This window comes from Bipolaris oryzae (genome assembly GCF_000523455.1).
Source record: "Bipolaris oryzae ATCC 44560 unplaced genomic scaffold scaffold_54, whole genome shotgun sequence".
In the NCBI taxonomy this organism is placed as follows: domain Eukaryota; kingdom Fungi; phylum Ascomycota; class Dothideomycetes; order Pleosporales; family Pleosporaceae; genus Bipolaris; species Bipolaris oryzae.
The window spans coordinates 1-17,651 of record NW_006911330.1 but is presented as its reverse complement, the minus strand read 5'-3'; the positions used below and the strand labels follow the sequence as shown (position 1 = coordinate 17,651).

The 17,651-nt window shown below is 50.1% G+C and overlaps 7 protein-coding genes across 7 annotated transcripts; 3 read left to right on the top strand and 4 right to left on the bottom strand.

Moving 5' to 3' along the window:
* Positions 1 to 84: 84 nt before the first annotated feature.
* On the top strand, positions 85 to 4,274 carry COCMIDRAFT_36250 (uncharacterized protein; the record flags this gene model as incomplete). The annotated part of the gene is made up of 4 exons (XM_007689212.1): positions 85 to 137; positions 189 to 934; positions 2,769 to 2,770; positions 3,255 to 4,274. 4 exons carry the CDS (start codon positions 85 to 87, stop codon positions 4,272 to 4,274), a joined length of 1,821 nt encoding a protein of 606 aa, XP_007687402.1.
* Positions 4,275 to 5,677: 1,403 nt separating this feature from the next.
* On the bottom strand, positions 5,678 to 7,313 carry COCMIDRAFT_25826 (uncharacterized protein; the record flags this gene model as incomplete). Its single annotated transcript, XM_007689205.1, has 3 exons — positions 5,678 to 5,899; positions 5,951 to 6,994; positions 7,056 to 7,313. The coding sequence occupies 3 exons, from the start codon at positions 7,311 to 7,313 to the stop codon at positions 5,678 to 5,680; spliced, it is 1,524 nt and encodes a 507-aa protein (XP_007687395.1).
* Positions 7,314 to 8,009: 696 nt separating this feature from the next.
* Positions 8,010 to 9,931, top strand: COCMIDRAFT_93778 (glycoside hydrolase family 51 protein; the record flags this gene model as incomplete). Its single annotated transcript, XM_007689223.1, has 5 exons — positions 8,010 to 8,116; positions 8,205 to 8,399; positions 8,603 to 8,730; positions 8,777 to 8,865; positions 8,930 to 9,931. The coding sequence occupies 5 exons, from the start codon at positions 8,010 to 8,012 to the stop codon at positions 9,929 to 9,931; spliced, it is 1,521 nt and encodes a 506-aa protein (XP_007687413.1).
* Positions 9,932 to 10,000: 69 nt separating this feature from the next.
* On the bottom strand, positions 10,001 to 10,894 carry COCMIDRAFT_93914 (uncharacterized protein; the record flags this gene model as incomplete). Its single annotated transcript, XM_007689222.1, has 1 exon — positions 10,001 to 10,894. The coding sequence occupies one exon, from the start codon at positions 10,892 to 10,894 to the stop codon at positions 10,001 to 10,003; it is 894 nt and encodes a 297-aa protein (XP_007687412.1).
* Positions 10,895 to 11,163: 269 nt separating this feature from the next.
* COCMIDRAFT_25823 (uncharacterized protein) lies at positions 11,164 to 12,201 on the bottom strand (the record flags this gene model as incomplete). The annotated part of the gene is made up of 1 exon (XM_007689204.1): positions 11,164 to 12,201. One exon carries the CDS (start codon positions 12,199 to 12,201, stop codon positions 11,164 to 11,166), a length of 1,038 nt encoding a protein of 345 aa, XP_007687394.1.
* Positions 12,202 to 12,803: 602 nt separating this feature from the next.
* Positions 12,804 to 14,734, top strand: COCMIDRAFT_4784 (uncharacterized protein; the record flags this gene model as incomplete). The annotated part of the gene is made up of 4 exons (XM_007689192.1): positions 12,804 to 12,808; positions 12,861 to 13,023; positions 13,073 to 13,366; positions 13,415 to 14,734. The coding sequence occupies 4 exons, from the start codon at positions 12,804 to 12,806 to the stop codon at positions 14,732 to 14,734; spliced, it is 1,782 nt and encodes a 593-aa protein (XP_007687382.1).
* A 213-nt stretch (positions 14,735 to 14,947) lies between these two features.
* COCMIDRAFT_93851 (uncharacterized protein) lies at positions 14,948 to 16,814 on the bottom strand (the record flags this gene model as incomplete). The annotated part of the gene is made up of 4 exons (XM_007689221.1): positions 14,948 to 15,112; positions 15,175 to 16,552; positions 16,605 to 16,651; positions 16,704 to 16,814. 4 exons carry the CDS (start codon positions 16,812 to 16,814, stop codon positions 14,948 to 14,950), a joined length of 1,701 nt encoding a protein of 566 aa, XP_007687411.1.
* Positions 16,815 to 17,651: the final 837 nt, after the last annotated feature.

The following is a 17,651-nucleotide window of genomic DNA, read 5'->3' as shown; positions in this document are numbered from 1 at the left end:
ATCTCTAATTATCTTCATTTACCCGAAAGAGTAGTCTTACTCCCATCATCTCACGTGATCGTATACTGTACTTCACTTTCCAAGATGGCTGCCAACTTTCTGCAAATGCTCGAAAATATGCAGCCGCGGTCTAAGCGGTGAGCGCCAGCGGTCCAGATGAGCGACCCTTCGCTGACAAATACGTGAAGCACTATAGAGGATCTCATAAACTCTGATGATCAGCTCGCTGGCATGGACGGCATGGAACTCAGAGGCTGGACCCAAGCCAATCCCACTGCGCCTAGCCGTGACCTGAAAGATCCAGTGGGCCAAACTCTCCTCGCCGCATTCAATGGGGAATTTGATGCGCTACAAAACTACTGCGAGATGATGATTAAACAACTAGGCGGGGATGAAAACGCACGTGAGACCGTTAGACAGGACATGTACGCGAAGAGATGGGGTCCCGTCAAAACTCCCGTCTACGCAATATTACTGCCAGCACTCCACATGCTCCCAGCAAAGAAGGAGGAACTACTCGGAATAGTAAAGTACCTTGCCAATGATCTTAAAGTACCAGTCGACGGAAAGGACGTTCTAGGCTCTACAGCACTATTCTGGGCCATATCCACAAAACCCTATGTGCAACCCGAATTTGCGCAAATCCTCTTCGACGCTGGAGGCTCCGTCAATACCAAAAACCGATTCAACGCTACTCCAGCGAGCGAGATTGCACAAGCGGATCTACACGGCGACACTACCAAGAACGTGCAAATGATGAAGTGGTATATTGAGCATGGCGGCGATATCGAAAACAAAGATACCGACGGCATGAGTGTCAAAATTTTGGTTGAGATGATGAAGAAGAAGGTACCGCAAATGGCTGAGGTGATTCAGAAGAGGAGGGGAGAGAGGAAAGAAGGGGATTGCACGACGTGTGGGAGGAGTCCGAAGGGTGAAAAGGCGTTTCCGGCTTGTGCGAAATGTAAGAAGGCGAGGTACTGCTCGCAGGAGTGTCAGAAGGTGGATTGGAAGACGCACAAGAAGACATGCGTTGCTTCGTAGATGAGTGAAGCATTGGACGATTGAAGAGGTGGTGGGAGGAGGCGAATCACGAGTATGCTTTGAAAGGACTATTATATCTAGTATTATTTTAGCGTCCTGGTTGAGTACTAGACTTAGTGGTCTAGTATACGATGCAACTGCTATGTGGCTGCCACGTAACCAGAACCTAGTTATGAAATGGAGCTCTGATTGAACAATTCAATCTAAATAGAAGTTAAGCAGCCCCCTTGTCGAAGCTCTAAACCCAGAATAGTAGTAAATGGCACACGGATAATGAATAACCGAACAAGCACTAAAATCACCTATCCAAGGCGAGGGAATCGGCACATGTTGTTGGCTATACTATCATTTTAGTAACTTTGTTGATTAATTTGGCCGGCTGCGGAACTTGTGTAGATCCGTAGTTCTAGGCGTGTCGGAACAGCCGGCTAAAAGCTTATTACCCTATGATATCAGCTAAATCTATAACTAAGATTACTTTAGGTATGCACAACTAATAACTGACCTGGAGAAACAGCATCTGTAATTTTACAGAGCTGCTATAGGTACTAAATACCTCCACCTAGTAAAGCTAACCCACATGAACTTGACAGTGTTCGTGTTTCAAAAAAAACAAGTTTGTTATAGCACTGATTATGATTAACAGTACCTGTTCCGTATTGACTGGCTGGCTGAGAAGGTCTATTGTCATCCCTAGTATCGCACTAGTACAACCTAGCCCTTAGCATCCGGTGGCTCCGTTCCCGTTTTACGTGTATATAAGTACATCCTCTATGAACTACTCTTCCACGACATCAAAGCCAGTCTTGAGAAGGCAATTTGCGCTTTATTCACCAACGCAGCCAGAACCAAACAAACCTAAACGTTTAACTGAAGCCTTCAACAATGTCGTCTCAAGCTTCCTATCCATCTCTACGCGGCAAGGTCATCGCAATTATAGGCGGAGCATCGGGCATGGGCCTTGCAACTGCTAAACTGCTATATTCGATGGGAGTCAAACTCTCTCTAGCAGACATCAATGAAGCCACACAAACACAAAGATTATAGACATGACTGATGAAAAATGGAGGAAAGTACAGAGCGTCAACAACGACGGCGTTTTCTTTTCAGTGTGAGCGCAACTCCAAGCCATGAGCAAGCAAGGCAGCGGAGGCAGCATCGTGAATATAGCAAGTGTCGCAGGCATGACTGGTCGCTTTGCGTGTGCATCTTACACAGCGAGTAAGCACAGTGCCATCGGCGTAACAAGAGTTGCAGCCAACGAGGCGGCGCATTTCGGAATCCGAGTCAATGCCGTTGCACCGTAAGTATCCTCTTTACTCTTGTCACGTATTGCTAGAACATGTAGAAGGCTGGTGCGAGATGCAGAGGTCCGGTCTTGACGCCGATGATGGCACCAGCTGCAACACCAGAGCTGTTGAAGGAGCTGGCAGAGATTACTGCTCTGAAAAGACTAGGCCAGCCAGAAGAGGTAGCGAGGTTGACGATTTATTTGCTGAGCGATGAGAGTAGCTATTCCACTGGTACGGTGCATGCTGTGTGTGGAGGAACATCGAGCTAAGGGAGGAATTTGAATAAGAACGGACGGAAGAGCCTGTTTGAGTGATCCGTTTTTTCTCGTCAGTTTTTGGACTGTTTTTTAGGTCAGTGGGCATTGGTTGACGTTGCGGCTGGGAACGATCAGATTAAAGTAGAGAATGAAATCACTAGTATCCGTTCTGTAGTGGTATTCTAGCAGTCATGCGAGGGTCATGTGATATGCTAATTGTATTAGAAAACAGGAAACCTTTTATGGTTACATTGTAAAACAGAGTTTTCTGCTATATCTAGAGGCATCAGGAAATTTCTAGGCGAAATATCCCCGTCTTCTAGCTTTAAAATATACGTTTGACTAGACGAGATGGCATTTCCAGCACCATTTTCCAGATGTAGCCTAGATCTGGTCAGCTACACAAGAAAAATGGAGTCGAACTGAACCGAACCCAAGCCAAATGCGAGAAACGCAAGCATGTGGCGCTGCATGGCAGATGCATGTAGATAGGATCGTATTTCGCATTATCATAATCCTAATGGGGTCCAAGAGTGGGGGCGGGGAACTCCTTCGTACGTATCGTCATCTACAAAGCATCGACGTCATGTTTATAGCGCGCTTCCCCAGAATTCCGAAAACCACCCCAGGACCCCTTTTCCCCAGATAACCAACAATAAAGATGCGGCTGAACCCAAACGGCGATGCCGCTACCTTTCCCAAGCGCTCAGCTCTTCCGCACGTATCAGGCACCCCGAAAGGTAACGCCTGGTTCTGGGGCGGCGCCGACGAACTCGGCCGCTTAAACCTTCTTACTCCTCAGCGCACACTCGCAACCGTACAAGAAAGCGTCAAAACAGGCGAATCCATCTCTCTCGATCTCCCCCTCAACGTCCCCGGCCCATCTCTCTTCGGCCGCCAGGGACTCAAACACCGCATCCGATCAGCCGTCAAAGGCGCCTATGACGACGAGGTATCGTACAACACGCAAAGCAGCACCCAGTGGGACGGATTTCGCCATTTTGCCCACCCAACGTACGGATGTCACTACAATGGTGTTTTGTCAGATGACATCATGACGAATGTGAATGACGACAGTGAAGACGGCGAGGATGCCTCTGAGCCATCGCGCAAACTGGGTATAGATGCTTGGGCGAAGAAGGGAATCATTGGGCGCGGCGTGCTCCTCGACATATGGTCTTGGTCACAAAAACAAGGCAAAGAATATGACCCCTTTACTAGCCACGCTATCACGGCCGAGGACTTGAAGGCGTGCGCGAAGAGCCAGGGGACTGAGTTGCGCACAGCGGATATTCTGCTGATTAGAACGGGGTGGCTGGAAAAATATAATGCGTTTTCTGCGGCTGAGAAGGCAGATTTGAGTGTTTTGGCGCTGGATAAGCATTTCTATGCAGGACTGGCGTCGGATGAGGAGATGAAGGATTTCTTGTATGATGGATATTTTGCGGCGGCTGCGACGGATTGTGTGGGGTTTGAGGTTTGGCCGCCGGCGACTTGGGATGGGAGTTTACATGCTAATATGCTTCCGTTGTGGGGGATGCCGATTGGTGAGCTGTGGAATCTCGAGGAGCTGACGAAGAGGTGCGAGAAGGAGGGGAGGTGGAGTTTCTTGCTTGTGAGTAAGCCGGCGGATGTGCCAGGGGGTGTGGCGTGTGTGCCGAATGCTGTGGCTATTTTTTGAGGAAGGGGTAGAGGTGGGTGTAAGAGTATGAATGAATGGTGAGAGATTCAATATTGTTGTATGAGCTTGAAGCGTTTATGGTTTTTGATTTAGCTTTGGATATATCGTAGTGTGATAGTTGTGAGTGTGATATTGATATTAATTGTGTCTGTGGTACTAGAATTACTAAAGACAAGTCCGCTTTGACAGAATATTACCAACCAAGCATCTACCTTGTCGAAAACTCAAACCAAAACACCACATGCAAAATAGAATGCTACGTTCCTTCCGGTCGTTGAATCTGCTTGACAAATGCCCTCGCATCAACCGCCTCAACAAGCTCAACTCACTGCTCCAATTCTCTTGTTTGCAGTATGGTTCAGTTCCTTAGTCTCGCGCCATTTTTTGGTAGCTTGAGAATTCCGCTTCTGCCAAACACGTTGACGAGGTTCAGAGAGTGGATTGGCCAGCGCAGTGATATTTACCAGGTTCAAGTTGAGTGGCATCATTGGGTTGTTGTGAATCCACTAGAGGCTGTCAAGGCAGTCTTTGACAAGCGCATTCATTGTCCTCATTTTTTCTCACGTGAGAAACATGCCTGTAAGTAGGCTAACAGGATATTGTGATATGACCGCTGAAGGAAAGATGCAATCGCGAAGGATATGTTTATGAATAGGAACGCTAGTAGTATCTGAAGTGAAAAGAGAAGAACATGCTAAGATGCAATTAACCGTATGAAATCAGGTACAGCAGACCTACTAGGTATCGTCCCGCGCGCTTCGTATATTTACGCTGGGTCATTTGCTATTCTGCTGAGGGTAAGCATTAGTATAGAGGACGCGTGAGGGTCGCCAAGCATTGATGTCATCCAACCAAATTTGTCCATGTCTATTCAACCGCAGCTCCAAAGCAAAACAAACACTTGCACAATTCACGCATGCCAGAACGACTTCACCAACGCATCCTACAGCAATAGCTCCGCCGTCTTCGACACCCCACCTCGGGCTATTCTGACCCCTGAGCTATAATGCATTGCCCATGTGACCACCCTGGGATGAAGTAAGCATCTCTCCGATGCATATCCTGTAGACGCGTCGGACCGACTTCCTTGTTTGGCCAAATCGCATTTATCCCGGTGGCTTGCACTGCCCATCCATTCGGTGATACTGTGCCAACTATCAACTAGCGTAACCTTGTTTTTGGAGTGTAAGCGGGTAATTTTGAATCTGGTTCTCTGGAAAGCGATATCCAGGTATATCACGCAAACGTGAAAATGGTACCACGAACATACACGTGGAGAGCATTTTTGCTAAAGACAATTGCGTTAATAGGTTCATTATGCGTCTAGCTTCATCTTCTTATATTGTCGATATACCAGAAGCAACAACAAGATACAATAGCCCAACCCAGGCACATAGCTAAATCTAGTGCTTCGACTCAATTACATTCTCTGCGTGGGAAATAGATCCCTGCTTCGCAGCAACCTCCTCGACGCGACGATCAATGTCTGGCACAAAGTCGTGCTTGTTCATTCCAGGTACGAAAAGCGGGGCGTTTGTGAAGAGGTACTTCATTTCTTCAAGCGGGCGCTTAGCAGTCTCGGGAAGGAAGCAGTAGAAGAAAATGGCGTTGGTGAGGTTGCAAACCTAGTATTTGGTCAGTTCGCAATCGATAATTAATTGTAAAGAAACACTTACGACGAAGAGCAGATAAAACCTCCAGCCAACGTCTGCCATTCCAACTCCAGTAGTCTGTCCAATCATGGTGTTGAATGCAAAAGAAGTCATAGTGGCGATGGAAACACCCTTGGAACGGGTCTTGGTATCGAAAATCTCGGCGGGAATAATCCAGGAGAGAGGTCCGCATGTTGAACTGAAGCAGAAGTTGTACGCCCAAGTGACAACAATGAAGCCCCATGCGGCGGCGGCGTTTCCGCTGCTACCGGGTGGGAAAACAGCCAACATGACGGTCGCGATGATGAAGGTAACGCAGTTGCCAAGATTGCCGCCGATAAGAGTCCAGCGGCGTCCCAATCGATCGATGAAAGCAATGCAGAGTGCTTGTCCGCAAAGAGCGAGAACCGAGGAGATGGCCTGGTACTTGAGGGCGTCGGAGCCGTTGATACCAATTTGAGCGTAGATCTTGACGGAGTAGTACTGGATAGCCGAAACACCAGTCATTTGAACGGATGCCTGGATAGCGCAGGCGAGGAAGAGACGGCGGAAGCAGGACCTGTCCCTAAAGAGCTCGCCATAGGACTTGGCTGAATTCTCGCGTTCAAAGCTAATGGCTTCTTGTATCTGCTGGTACTCTGCCATGACCCACGCATCTGACTCATTGCCGTTTGCATGGAGCTTCGCCAGGTTGTGGAGACCCTGCTCGCTCTTGCCTTGGCTGATAAGCCACCTGGGCGACTCGGGAAAGACCATAATGAGTGCGGCTAGAAAGACGGCTGGCACAATTTGGATACCAAGCGATGTACGCCACTGGCCGTCATCATCGTCTGCAAAGCCAACATCACATCCATAACTGATCCAGGCTGCCGCAAGGGCACCGATGCCCAACATGAACTGCACGAGAGCTGTGACTCGTCCACGAATACTGGGGTGGACCAACTCTGATTGGTACATAGGAACAATCATGACGAGGAAACCAACGCCAACACCAGCAAGGGCGCGTCCGGCATAGAGATAAGATAGCGCTTGTGCGCCAGTTTGTAGTGCACCACCGAGGATAAAGACCTAATTATGGCGCTTTGGTTAGCAAATTCCATGTGCTCTAGGAACTTTCGACAATTCTTACCAATGCACCGATCAGGATGGTGAGTCGACGACCGAGCTTGTCACCAGCGGGACCGGCGAAAAAGGCACCAAAAAAAGCACCACCGGTGAAGACTGACACAACTGCTCCAGTTTCATCTTCTGTGGGATTGAATTCTGCATTGAAGGCTGGCGAAGAAATGACCTGGGCAATGACACCAAGATCGTAACCGTACAGCAACGAACCAAGCGATGCAAACAGACCCACGAGGAACTGGTACACTTTGGGAGGGAGCGCCATGGCGACTGCAGCTGGGGTTGAGAGGGCTGCAGAAAGGTAGAGAGCGGTGAGTAAGACAAGTCAACGATGAGCAGCCTACCTTCCTCTTTATACTGGGCACTTTGCCGCGTCTCTGCCAGGCTTGTATCACCCCATAGCTGTCCAAGTCTGGGGAACGCATGCAAGCGACTATACTCCACCATCTCCACAAATGGCGGGGGTATTGACTCGACTCCGCGTTTATTACCTCCGCAACCCGCGTGCTGATCCCTGTCACAGCGGTTGTCGGTGGTATGGCAGAGGCTCGGCTCAAATCCAACCGATGTATACATTCAGCGCCAGTCCAAATGGGTTAGAATCTGCACCTGGAGGCCTGAATTGGGAGATACACCATCACACCACTGGTGGGATGTGTCTTGGCTGCCCGAACCTAAGCACGGGTGGTTTACTTCAAACGGCTCAAGTGCAGTGTGTGCCAGACGTGTGATGCGATGATGCGTGCAGGCTAAATTCCACGAATGAGCATGTCAGTTTGTGCCGGACACACCAGCTGACTTGGTACTAGGGCCCGTGCCAAGTTGGAAACCACATGCTACTCGACGAAGCCTTCTATGACCTTGAGCAGGTCGTAACATTATCAAATTGCAATCGAAAACCTGGACCTCGTCTTCTTTGCTCCTGCCACCACCTTCAGGACAACTGCCAACTTTATCCATCATGGCGTCCTTTACCAGAATCGAAGAGAGCGAAACCCCCTCCATCACTGTCAACCCCTCCTACAAGGTCGCTAAGATCAATGACAACCTCTATGGAGGATTTACCGAGTAAGCTTGACAATGGCGCCCTACCAGCTCGGGTTTTCCGAAATGTGCATTTCTTTGTTTTTCCCTCGGCTAACAAGCCACGCACCAGGCACATGGGTCGATGCATATACGGCGGCATTTACGATCCCGGCAACCCTCTATCAGACGAGCGAGGTTTCCGTAAAGACGTCATTGAGGCTTTCAAAGAGCTCAAAGTGCCTGTGGTACGTTACCCAGGCGGAAACTTTGTTGCAACGTATCATTGGCTTGATGGCGTTGGGCCAAAAGAGAATAGGCCCAAGAGGTAAGCCCTTCATCGTATTCACTAGTGTCTTGCCTGAGCCTCGGTTGGCAATTCTATATTCAACAAAATCTTCCATGTGTCAACAAAAGAACAGTAGGTTATTTCAGGTCCGCTTACAGGGTCCATCACCCTGCAGAGATCTCCCACCAAGCACTTCGGAAGAGTAAACCCTAGAGAAAATATTGGGACTAATGCAGCGCCAGGCCTGAGCTCGCATGGATCGGCATCGAGCCCAACACCTTCGGAACTGACGAGTTCATGCAATGGTGCGAAGAGGTCGGCACTGAGCCTTACCTTTGCCTGAACTTTGGCACTGGTACTTTGGACGAAGGTATGCAATGAGGTGGATCTTTGTCCGACATGACTAAATTTAATAGCTCTTGGATGGCTTGAATACTGTAACTCGGACCGAGATACGTACTACGCCAACCTTCGACGCAAGAATGGCCGCGAAAAGCCTTACAATGTACGTTAGCTGCAGACCGTGCGGGTTGTGGCTTGCACTAGCAGTCTGCTAACTTTAGTGATAGGTCAAGTACTGGGCTCTCGGAAACGAGTGCTATGGGCCATGGCAAGTGGAGCAGATGACCAAAGAAGACTACGCTAAGAAGGCCTACCAATGGGCCAAGGCATTGAAGCTCCTCGACCCAACCATCACCACCATCTTGTGTGGAGAGACTGGCTATTCCTCCTGGGACTACTACGTGCTAAACCAATGCGTCAAGTTGGATGTTCACGGCCTCAGCGGCGACACGACCAAGAGCCTGATTGACATGCACTCGATCCACATCTACACTGCAGACAAGGAGCATCTCCCCAACGCCACAGCGCCTCGCGCAGCCGAGCGAGCAATTCAAATGGCCTCCAGCCTCATCGACCTCGCCCGCATTGAAAACAAGGTGCCGGAAACCGTGCCCCGCCAAACCATCTGCTTCGACGAATGGAACGTCTGGGATCCTATGCGCGCTCCCGGCGAACAGGGCGCAGAAGAAAAGTACACTCTCTCTGACGCTCTGGCCGTAGCAAACTTCCTCAACGGCTTCATCCGCCAGGCAAAAGACGTGGGCATGGCTACTATCGCGCAGAGCGTCAACGTTATTTCTCCGCTCATGACTACCAAGGAGGGTCTTGTCAAGCAAACAACTTGGTGGCCTCTTCTTCTCTTCTCAAAGTACATGCGTGGTCACACTATTGCGCTCAATGTGCGTACGCCCGAGTACAATGGCCGCACAAATCCCAAGTGGATCCGTGGTACAATCGAGACGCCGTATTTGGACTGCAGTGCTGTACTCAGTGATGACGGGTTCATTAACCTTGCTGTTACGAATATACACGAGACACGGGATTTCGAGGTTGAGATCCCTGGGCTGAAGGCTGACAAAGTCGAGGTACACACAGTTACCGGGGAGAACGTTGGTATTGTGAATACCAATGGGGAGCAGAAAGTTGGGATCAAGGAGAGCAGTTGGGATGGAAAGGGCAAGTTCACATTTGGAAAGCATTCGTTTACTCTCCTCCGATGGAAGGCTTAGCTTTAAATGCTTGCCGGGCACGTAAATAGACAATACCATTAGATTTATTGGAAAAAAAAGATGATCAAGCTACCACTCCCCAGTATCCATATACTTCTTCACCATCAAAAGTACCATATCCCTATATCCCCTCAGCACATCCGCATACACGAACAGAAAGTACGATCCAACAACCACCGACCCCGGCAACAGAATCAACAGCACAAAATACTGCACCATACCCCACCACGCACTCTCCAACCCCCTCCGCATGGCCTTCTCCTCCTGCACAACCGGAAACCCCTCCTTCGGCACCTCCGTCCCTAGAAATCCACACAGGCTCTCCCATCCCACCTCCCCATCCATATCAATCTCCAACAGCCGCTCTTTCGGCACCACACTCCTCACTTCCTCATAATGCCTCTCATACGCCGCTTTCGCCGCCGGCCCACCATACTGATTCCCACTATGCGCCTTAAACGCCGAATGCACCAGCTGCATCAGCGGCGCAAGTTGCGTCAAGTTGAACTGGCGACAGAAAGTAAACAAGCGCCAAGTATCCAGGCACCAGAGACTCTCTCGCATGCTGTTCTCCCAATCCGCATAGTTGCGTAAAGTGAGGATGACTTTGGCATCGGGATACGCTTCTACCAACTCTTTGGCGAAAAGACAGCCAGGAATGTCGGCGACGACGTCGTAGTCGGAGAGGAGTTTGTCAAAGTCATCTTTCCCATAGGCGGCTTGGTTGCGTTGGTGCGCAGGTCGGTCTTGGGGTGGGAGTAAAGTGAGGTTTATTGCTTCTTGCCAGAGAGCGAGGTCGGAGGGGTTGGACAGCACGGAGCGCATTTGGTGGGGGGTGAAACCTAGTTTGCGGAGGGCGAGGCTGATGGTTGGTGTGCCGCACAGGCACATGCCTAGCACGAGGATGCGCATGGGTTTTTTGCGGACGCGGGGGGTGGTATCGATTAATCTTTGTTGCGCCATTGTTGGCTTGATTGTGTGTGTGTGAATGGAATTTTGGAGATTTGGGAAGGAAAACTTTCAATGGATTAGATATGCTGAGATGAAGAGACGTGGTGGGTATGGAGGTGCAGCGGCGTGGTGACGGATTAGGCTAATTGGCGGCATGTCGGGTGAACAGGGCCGCATGTGCGAGCCGCAGGTCTGGGACGCCTTTAGTTCGCCACTCGGTAGTGAGATTGGTCCTGTACGCTATTCGTTGATAGAATGATGGACTAAAAAATACATCAAGTTTAGGACCGGCCCGTAAGCTGAGTCTGCCATTTCGAGATGTACATGGATGTCAACTCGTGCATTTCCATTGTATACGGCGACTCTGGATCCTCCATGTGGCGTAGTTTGTACGCCTTGTGCGCCCAATCCGTGGCCGATTGCCAGTTCTCCAATTTGGCAAAGCTGAGGGCGACGATCCGGTAAGCTCTCGCGTAGTAGTCAGCAAGGCCCTCTGCTTGTACAAGCTGGGCGAGCTGAACGCTCACTTCAGCACTCTTGTGGGCATGTTCGATTTCGGCCTTGGTCTTTGGAGGATCGAGAAGTAGCTGGCTATCAAACCTATCAAAAGCGTTTTTGATAGTGACGCGACGGTTGTCGCTAGCCTCGCCGGCTGCGCGTTTCTGAGCACATGCCTCGCATTGGCATTTGAAGCCATATTGATCGAGTAGCTTCTGTCGGTCCTCTTGAGGGAGCAGAAGTGAAATGTAGGAGACCGAAAATTCTTCTCCAGCCTTGATCTTCCGGCTAGCAAAGACAATGTGCTTATTGAGCTTCTCGCTCCAGTAGTAGCTCGTGTTTGGTCGACAGGAATGGTTGATTCGAGCGATTCTAGGAAACAAGCTGAATTTGTCCCCGGTATTGTACGCGTTTGTACGAAATATGGTCCCCAGTGTCTCTGACTGTGTGCTCACTGTACCATTGGCATAGTAAGATAGCGCTAAAACCTGCTCCTGTGCGCTAGGCGGAAGCATTTTGAATTCGTCGTGGACTAGTTTTGCAACAGCAGCCATGGGATTCTCCTGTCCCTTTGTGAATTTGGACCGGCTGATCCTAATGACGGGCGATTCGCGCATAACAATGTCGCCAATGTCAAGATCGCGCATGGCAAAAACGCCCAGGCCTTTGCCGTTCGTGGGTTCGACTACATAGACGTCTGGAGGTCCACTGCAGATATGACGTAGAAGATGGTTGGGTGCGTAGTGGTTCGAGCATGTCGCACTATAAGCAAGCGCAGAGAATGGAAAAAAGATAGCGACAGAGGTCGATTTGACGAACATTGTGACTTTTGCAAGAAATTGAAAAATTGAGTAAATAGAATTAAGCAATGGGTGTTTTGAGCTTTTAGAGGCTTACCGTGATGGCATACAAATACCTAGGTAGGGTTTGAAACGGGTTTCGTTTGGACATTTGTGCAACATGACACTCGCGCAGAAACATACTCAGCCATGTTACGAAACGCGAAAATCTACAAATCTCTGAGACGGTGTTGCGTGGCTTTGGTCGGCATTCGTAGTGTCGTAGTTCTGTAAGCGTGGTGACCATCTGGGGAGGTGTTCCGAAGAACGGAAGCGTGCCGCCCCGCAGCACGGACAGTAGTACTACTACTACGTAGTAATGCTCGGCGCAAGTGCGGCGCGCCCGGTGTGAAGATAGTCCTCCTAGTTCACACATACAGTGCCTTGTTGAAGATAAGAGGTTGAAACAGCATCAACTTTAGACGAAAAATCCTCGGGCCGACGACTGACTGATGTCACCCGAAAACCGTTGCCGCGATCGCAGCTTCCCCGCGCCTGTGGGGCAGCCCGCCGTTGTTTAACATGGCCGTCGCGGGGATACAAGACCCCCTCCTCCAACTTTCTCCAGAAGATTATCAGACAACATGGTGTAAGTAAAGAGTCTCTCAATTTTGCATGAAACTCTTTCTAATCTCCTCTAGATACACTGCGTCTTTTGCATTTTTTGAAGCCCTTTGGGAGTATGGCGTCAGCCATGTCTTTGTCAACCTCGGATCCGACCATCCTTCGATTATCGAGGCCATTGTCAAAGGCCAGAATGAGGCCAAGGGCCAATTCCCCAAAATTATCACGTGTCCAAATGAGGTAAGTAGCCCATATGCAGCCAAGGTTACACAATGGCTAAAATGGTTAGATGGTCGCTCTGTCCATGGCCGACGGATATGCTAGGTTGACGGGCAAGCCCCAATGTGTCATTGTACATGTCGATGTTGGAACACAAGGTCTTGGAGCTGCTGTGCATAACGCCTCATGTGGACGCGCGCCTGTTCTCATCTTCGCCGGCCTGTCCCCATTTACCATCGAGGGTGAGATGCGCGGTAGCAGGACAGAGTACATTCACTGGATACAGGATGTGCCAGACCAGAAAAAGATTGTCGAGCAATACTGCAGATATACGGGCGAAATCAAATCTGGCAAGAATGTCAAGGTGTGCTAGACGGCGACATATGACGAGAAAATGCTAACAACTGCACAGCAAATGGTTAACCGCGCCTTGTCCTTCGCCATGAGCGATCCAAAAGGTCCGGTATATCTCTACGGCGCGCGAGAGCCCATGGAGGAGGATCTGACCCCATACACGCTAAAAAAGGACTACTGGGCACCCGTCGAGCCGTCTGCACTTCCCCCCAAAGGCGTCAAGGCAATCGCCGAAGCTCTGGTCAAGGCCCAGGAACCTCTTATCGTAACTGGCTACTCTGGCAGAAACCACGAAGCAGTAAAGGAGCTCGTTCGGCTTGCAGACAACGTCAAAGGCATCCGTGTGTTGGATACAGGAGGCAGTGACATGTGTTTCCCCGCAAACCACCCGGCATGGCTGGGCCTGCGCTACGGCAACGATCCGGCCATCAAAACAGCCGATGTCATTCTCGTTCTCGACTGCGATGTACCATGGATCAACACTCAGTGCCATCCCAAAGAAGACGCGAAAATCTTCCATATAGACGTTGATCCGCTCAAGCAGCAGATGCCTGTCTTTTATCTCAACGCCATTCAACGCTACCAAGCCGATTCGTATACATCGCTAAACCAGCTAAACGAGCACCTAGAGTCTGCTTTTAAAGAACAACTCACCAGTCAGCTCTTCGATCAGCGATGGTCGGCTCTGCAAGAGTCATACAAGAAGAAACTCCAAGGCATCGCAAGCGAAGCCAAGGTTGATGACAAGGGCCACTATGGCACACCTTATCTTTGCTCCCAGCTGAAGAAGCAATGCCCACAAGACACCATTTGGGCCATCGAGGCCGTCACTCAAACCGGCTTTGTCGCGGACCAGATACAAGCGATGTTGCCCGGATCATGGATAAACTGTGGCGGTGGAGGTCTTGGATGGTCTGGCGGTGGTGCCCTGGGTATCAAGCTCGCGACCGACTATGAAGGCAAGAAACAATTTGTATGCCAAATTGTCGGCGACGGCACATATCTCTTCTCTGTGCCTGGTTCCGTCTACTGGATCTCCCAGCGCTACAAGATTCCTGTTCTCACCATTGTGCTCAACAACAAGGGCTGGAACGCCCCGCGCAAGTCCATGCTGCTCGTCCATCCTAACGGTGAAGGCTCCAAGGTCAGCAATGAAGAGCTCAACATCAGCTTTGCGCCCACACCGGATTACTCTGGTATCGCCAAGGCGGCGAGCGGCGGCGAAATATGGGCTGCGCACGCGAGTACAGCTGACGAGTTGGGCAAACTTCTCCCGGAGGCTATCAAGTCCGTGTTGAACGGTACTTCGGCCGTGTTGGATGCTCATCTCGAGGGACCAGAAGGAAAGTATGGAGGCGGCAAGGGCCGTCTGGGTTGAATAAATAGTCCATACCCTTGAGGTAAACACGGTGTTGGTTCTGGAATATGTGAGCACATGAAATCGATTGATGCCGAAGGATAAGAAGGGTGATGTCGAGCCATGTGTCCAAGAACATAGTCATGTATTATCCCTGTACACAATTCTATATAAATCCCGCTCATTGAATGTAGGAATGATAGGAGGACTCCCATCATTGCCATGATACTAAGTTCATAACGGTGTAGCTCCAGTGACATTGGATAGCTTTGCAAGCGCGATCCATGGATTGGGCTCCTCAACCTCGCATACCGTATTCGCAGGCGGAAGGGTTCCATCGCGCATATATCGCTTTTCGTGTTCAGAGACACACTTAATCGACTGGAAGTGTGCAGTATGCTGTTCAGACCAGTCCGTCAGTATCCCCAAGAAGCCAACTCTCGAGTGAAGGAAGTACTTACACCAACATTATCAAACACCAGCAGCCCCGACCCAGGAAACTGGCTATTCATCTTCCTCGCCGCCGACAAAGGCGTTACAGGATCCGCAACCGACGACACAAACAAAATAGGCGTATCTGTCCCATTCACTCTCGGTACTCCATCAAACCGCTGGCTCTCAGGCGCCCTCACCTGCATCTGACTGCACACGGGTCCACTCAGTGCGGCAACATGCAGTCCCCCATATTTACTCTTCTTATGCATCCCCTCCACAAATCCCTTGTAATCTTCAAACGCCGTATAATTCGACCTTCCATCCGAGTCTAGACATACCACTAGCGTCCGCCCCATGCGCTCATCGTAGCTGGGGCTAAAACTGTTAATCTGGGCTTTGAGCGTGATACTAGATAGAATCGACACGTCCCGATTTTGCAAGGCGAGAAGCAAGTAATCCATCAGCACCACAAGCACCGGGTTAAGATAGTACAGCGTAGCGAAAACCTGACTCGAGATATCCGTCCACTGCAACACATACGGCGTCGGCGGCAGCGCTCCGGGCACCGTGAGCAGATTCTTCGGATCCGGAATTGCCTGCGCCACCGAAAAAGGGTGTTGCTTTAGCTCTTCAAGCAGCGCTTCATAGCGATCTTGAATCACCTGTGGCGACGAAGCGTTTTGATGGAACAAGCAGAGCGCGGGACCCGCGTCGAAACATTGCTGGAAGAAGTAGCGCGCGGCTTTGTCGCTATCGTCTGTGGCGGTTTCCCAGCCGCCGTCGTAGTAATCGGCGAGATCGAGCACGCCGTCTATGAGCATGCGGCCCACGTGCGAAGGGTAGAGACTGGCGAAGGTGGGTCCGAGGATGGAGCCGTAGCTTATACCGTAGTACCATAGCTTTGCTTCCTCTGGCGCTTTTCCCGTGTCGGCGGCGCGGAGCTGGATGTAGTGTAGCATGTCTTGTGCTGTGGCGACAGTGCTGGCGTAGCGTGCGGTGCCGTTTACAGAGTACATGTCTGAACACCATTTTCCGTAGCCGAGGAGGGATTGGTAATGGGTTTTTAGTGCTTTTTCAGAGGTTATGTCTGCAAGGCCTAGGGGTTCGGAGAGGATGGCGTTGCGGGTTTGGAAGGAGTAGCCGGGGAAACAGTCGCTCGAGGGTTCGCTGTTGTTTATGCCGCGGGGGTCGATGCCGACAAGCGAGTAGTCGGTTCCGATTTTGGCTTCGATTAAGGCGGAGCTGGAGAGGATCATGCTGACGGATGAGCCGCCGGGGCCGCCGGGGTTGACGAGGACTTCTTGCGCGTTGGGGGCTGGGCCGGGTTTCTTGATGATGGCGATGTTGAGGGTGCCGGCGGTTTTGTTGGCGTAGTCGCGTGGGACTTCTAGCAAGGCACAGGTACTGGCAAGGTTAGTTGGTCTTTGTTCTTCTAGAAAGATCGGGATGCTCATACAAGTTGCTATAACATGGGGACCAAGCAAGTGATGGGCTCGCGGTCAACTGTATATGTGTTAGTCTCCATTCATTTTTGATACTAGTAGATGAGGCCTACTTCGGAGAAATTATAAACCATGCTGGTGTTCCCTCTTGCATTCAAAGGGGAGCTGAGGCCCGAGGGCAAAATGGTAGCAATTGCTGCTGCATACTGTGTGTACGCTTTCATCATGTACTTGGTCTTTGAAAAGTGCGAAAGAAGGTATGATGGTAGATAATAGAACACCACAAGGGATTACTTTGTGTTCTTATACATGACTGCCCTTTCCAAGAAAACGAACTGCATGGCCGTCCAGTGATGAAATAAGCTGCATTTTAGCTCCAACCATACACCATAATAGCAAGCGTATTGCAACAAGCAAGCCACTATGTTCACCTCTGCAAGACTGTGTCGGTCTCCTGTAGATTCTCTTCTCGATCCAGTAATATTACTGCATTTTATTAACCCCGACGCTACTGCTGGGCCTTATGTCTTGGCCAGCATGTTTTCCAAATCAGGTCTAGTGCGATGGCGGTGCTTGGGGCAGTGGCACGTCTCGTGTGCATGCAGCGTTCCGCGAATCCTACAGGGGGTATTTTGAATTGCTACCCAGAATAGTGAGGCCAATCGTGTGATGCATACTTGACGTAATAGTGCATGAACCAGAAAGAGATTAAGTAACGTCCATCCCTAAGTCACGAGACGCACCCCGTCGCGAGACGAATACCAGGTACTTTGAGATTAAGGAATCATAATCTTCCAAGCGCGTGTGAATAATCTACAATCTTCTATTAATAGCTTCTTAGCCTTTTTTAGCCTACTTCTATACTTTAAAATATAAAAATTATATCGTTATTAACGCCTATACGTGTTACACGGGGTTTGGAGTGCTAATACTTCTCTGGCTCGATCCGGGTTAGGGCGAGTAGGATTGGGTTAGCGCCGTGAGAGTTGCCTGGCGATTCTTATGGAAAAGAGTTATGGATGTAACCGGGGTTTTGACAACGCTAATCTATTCAATAGACT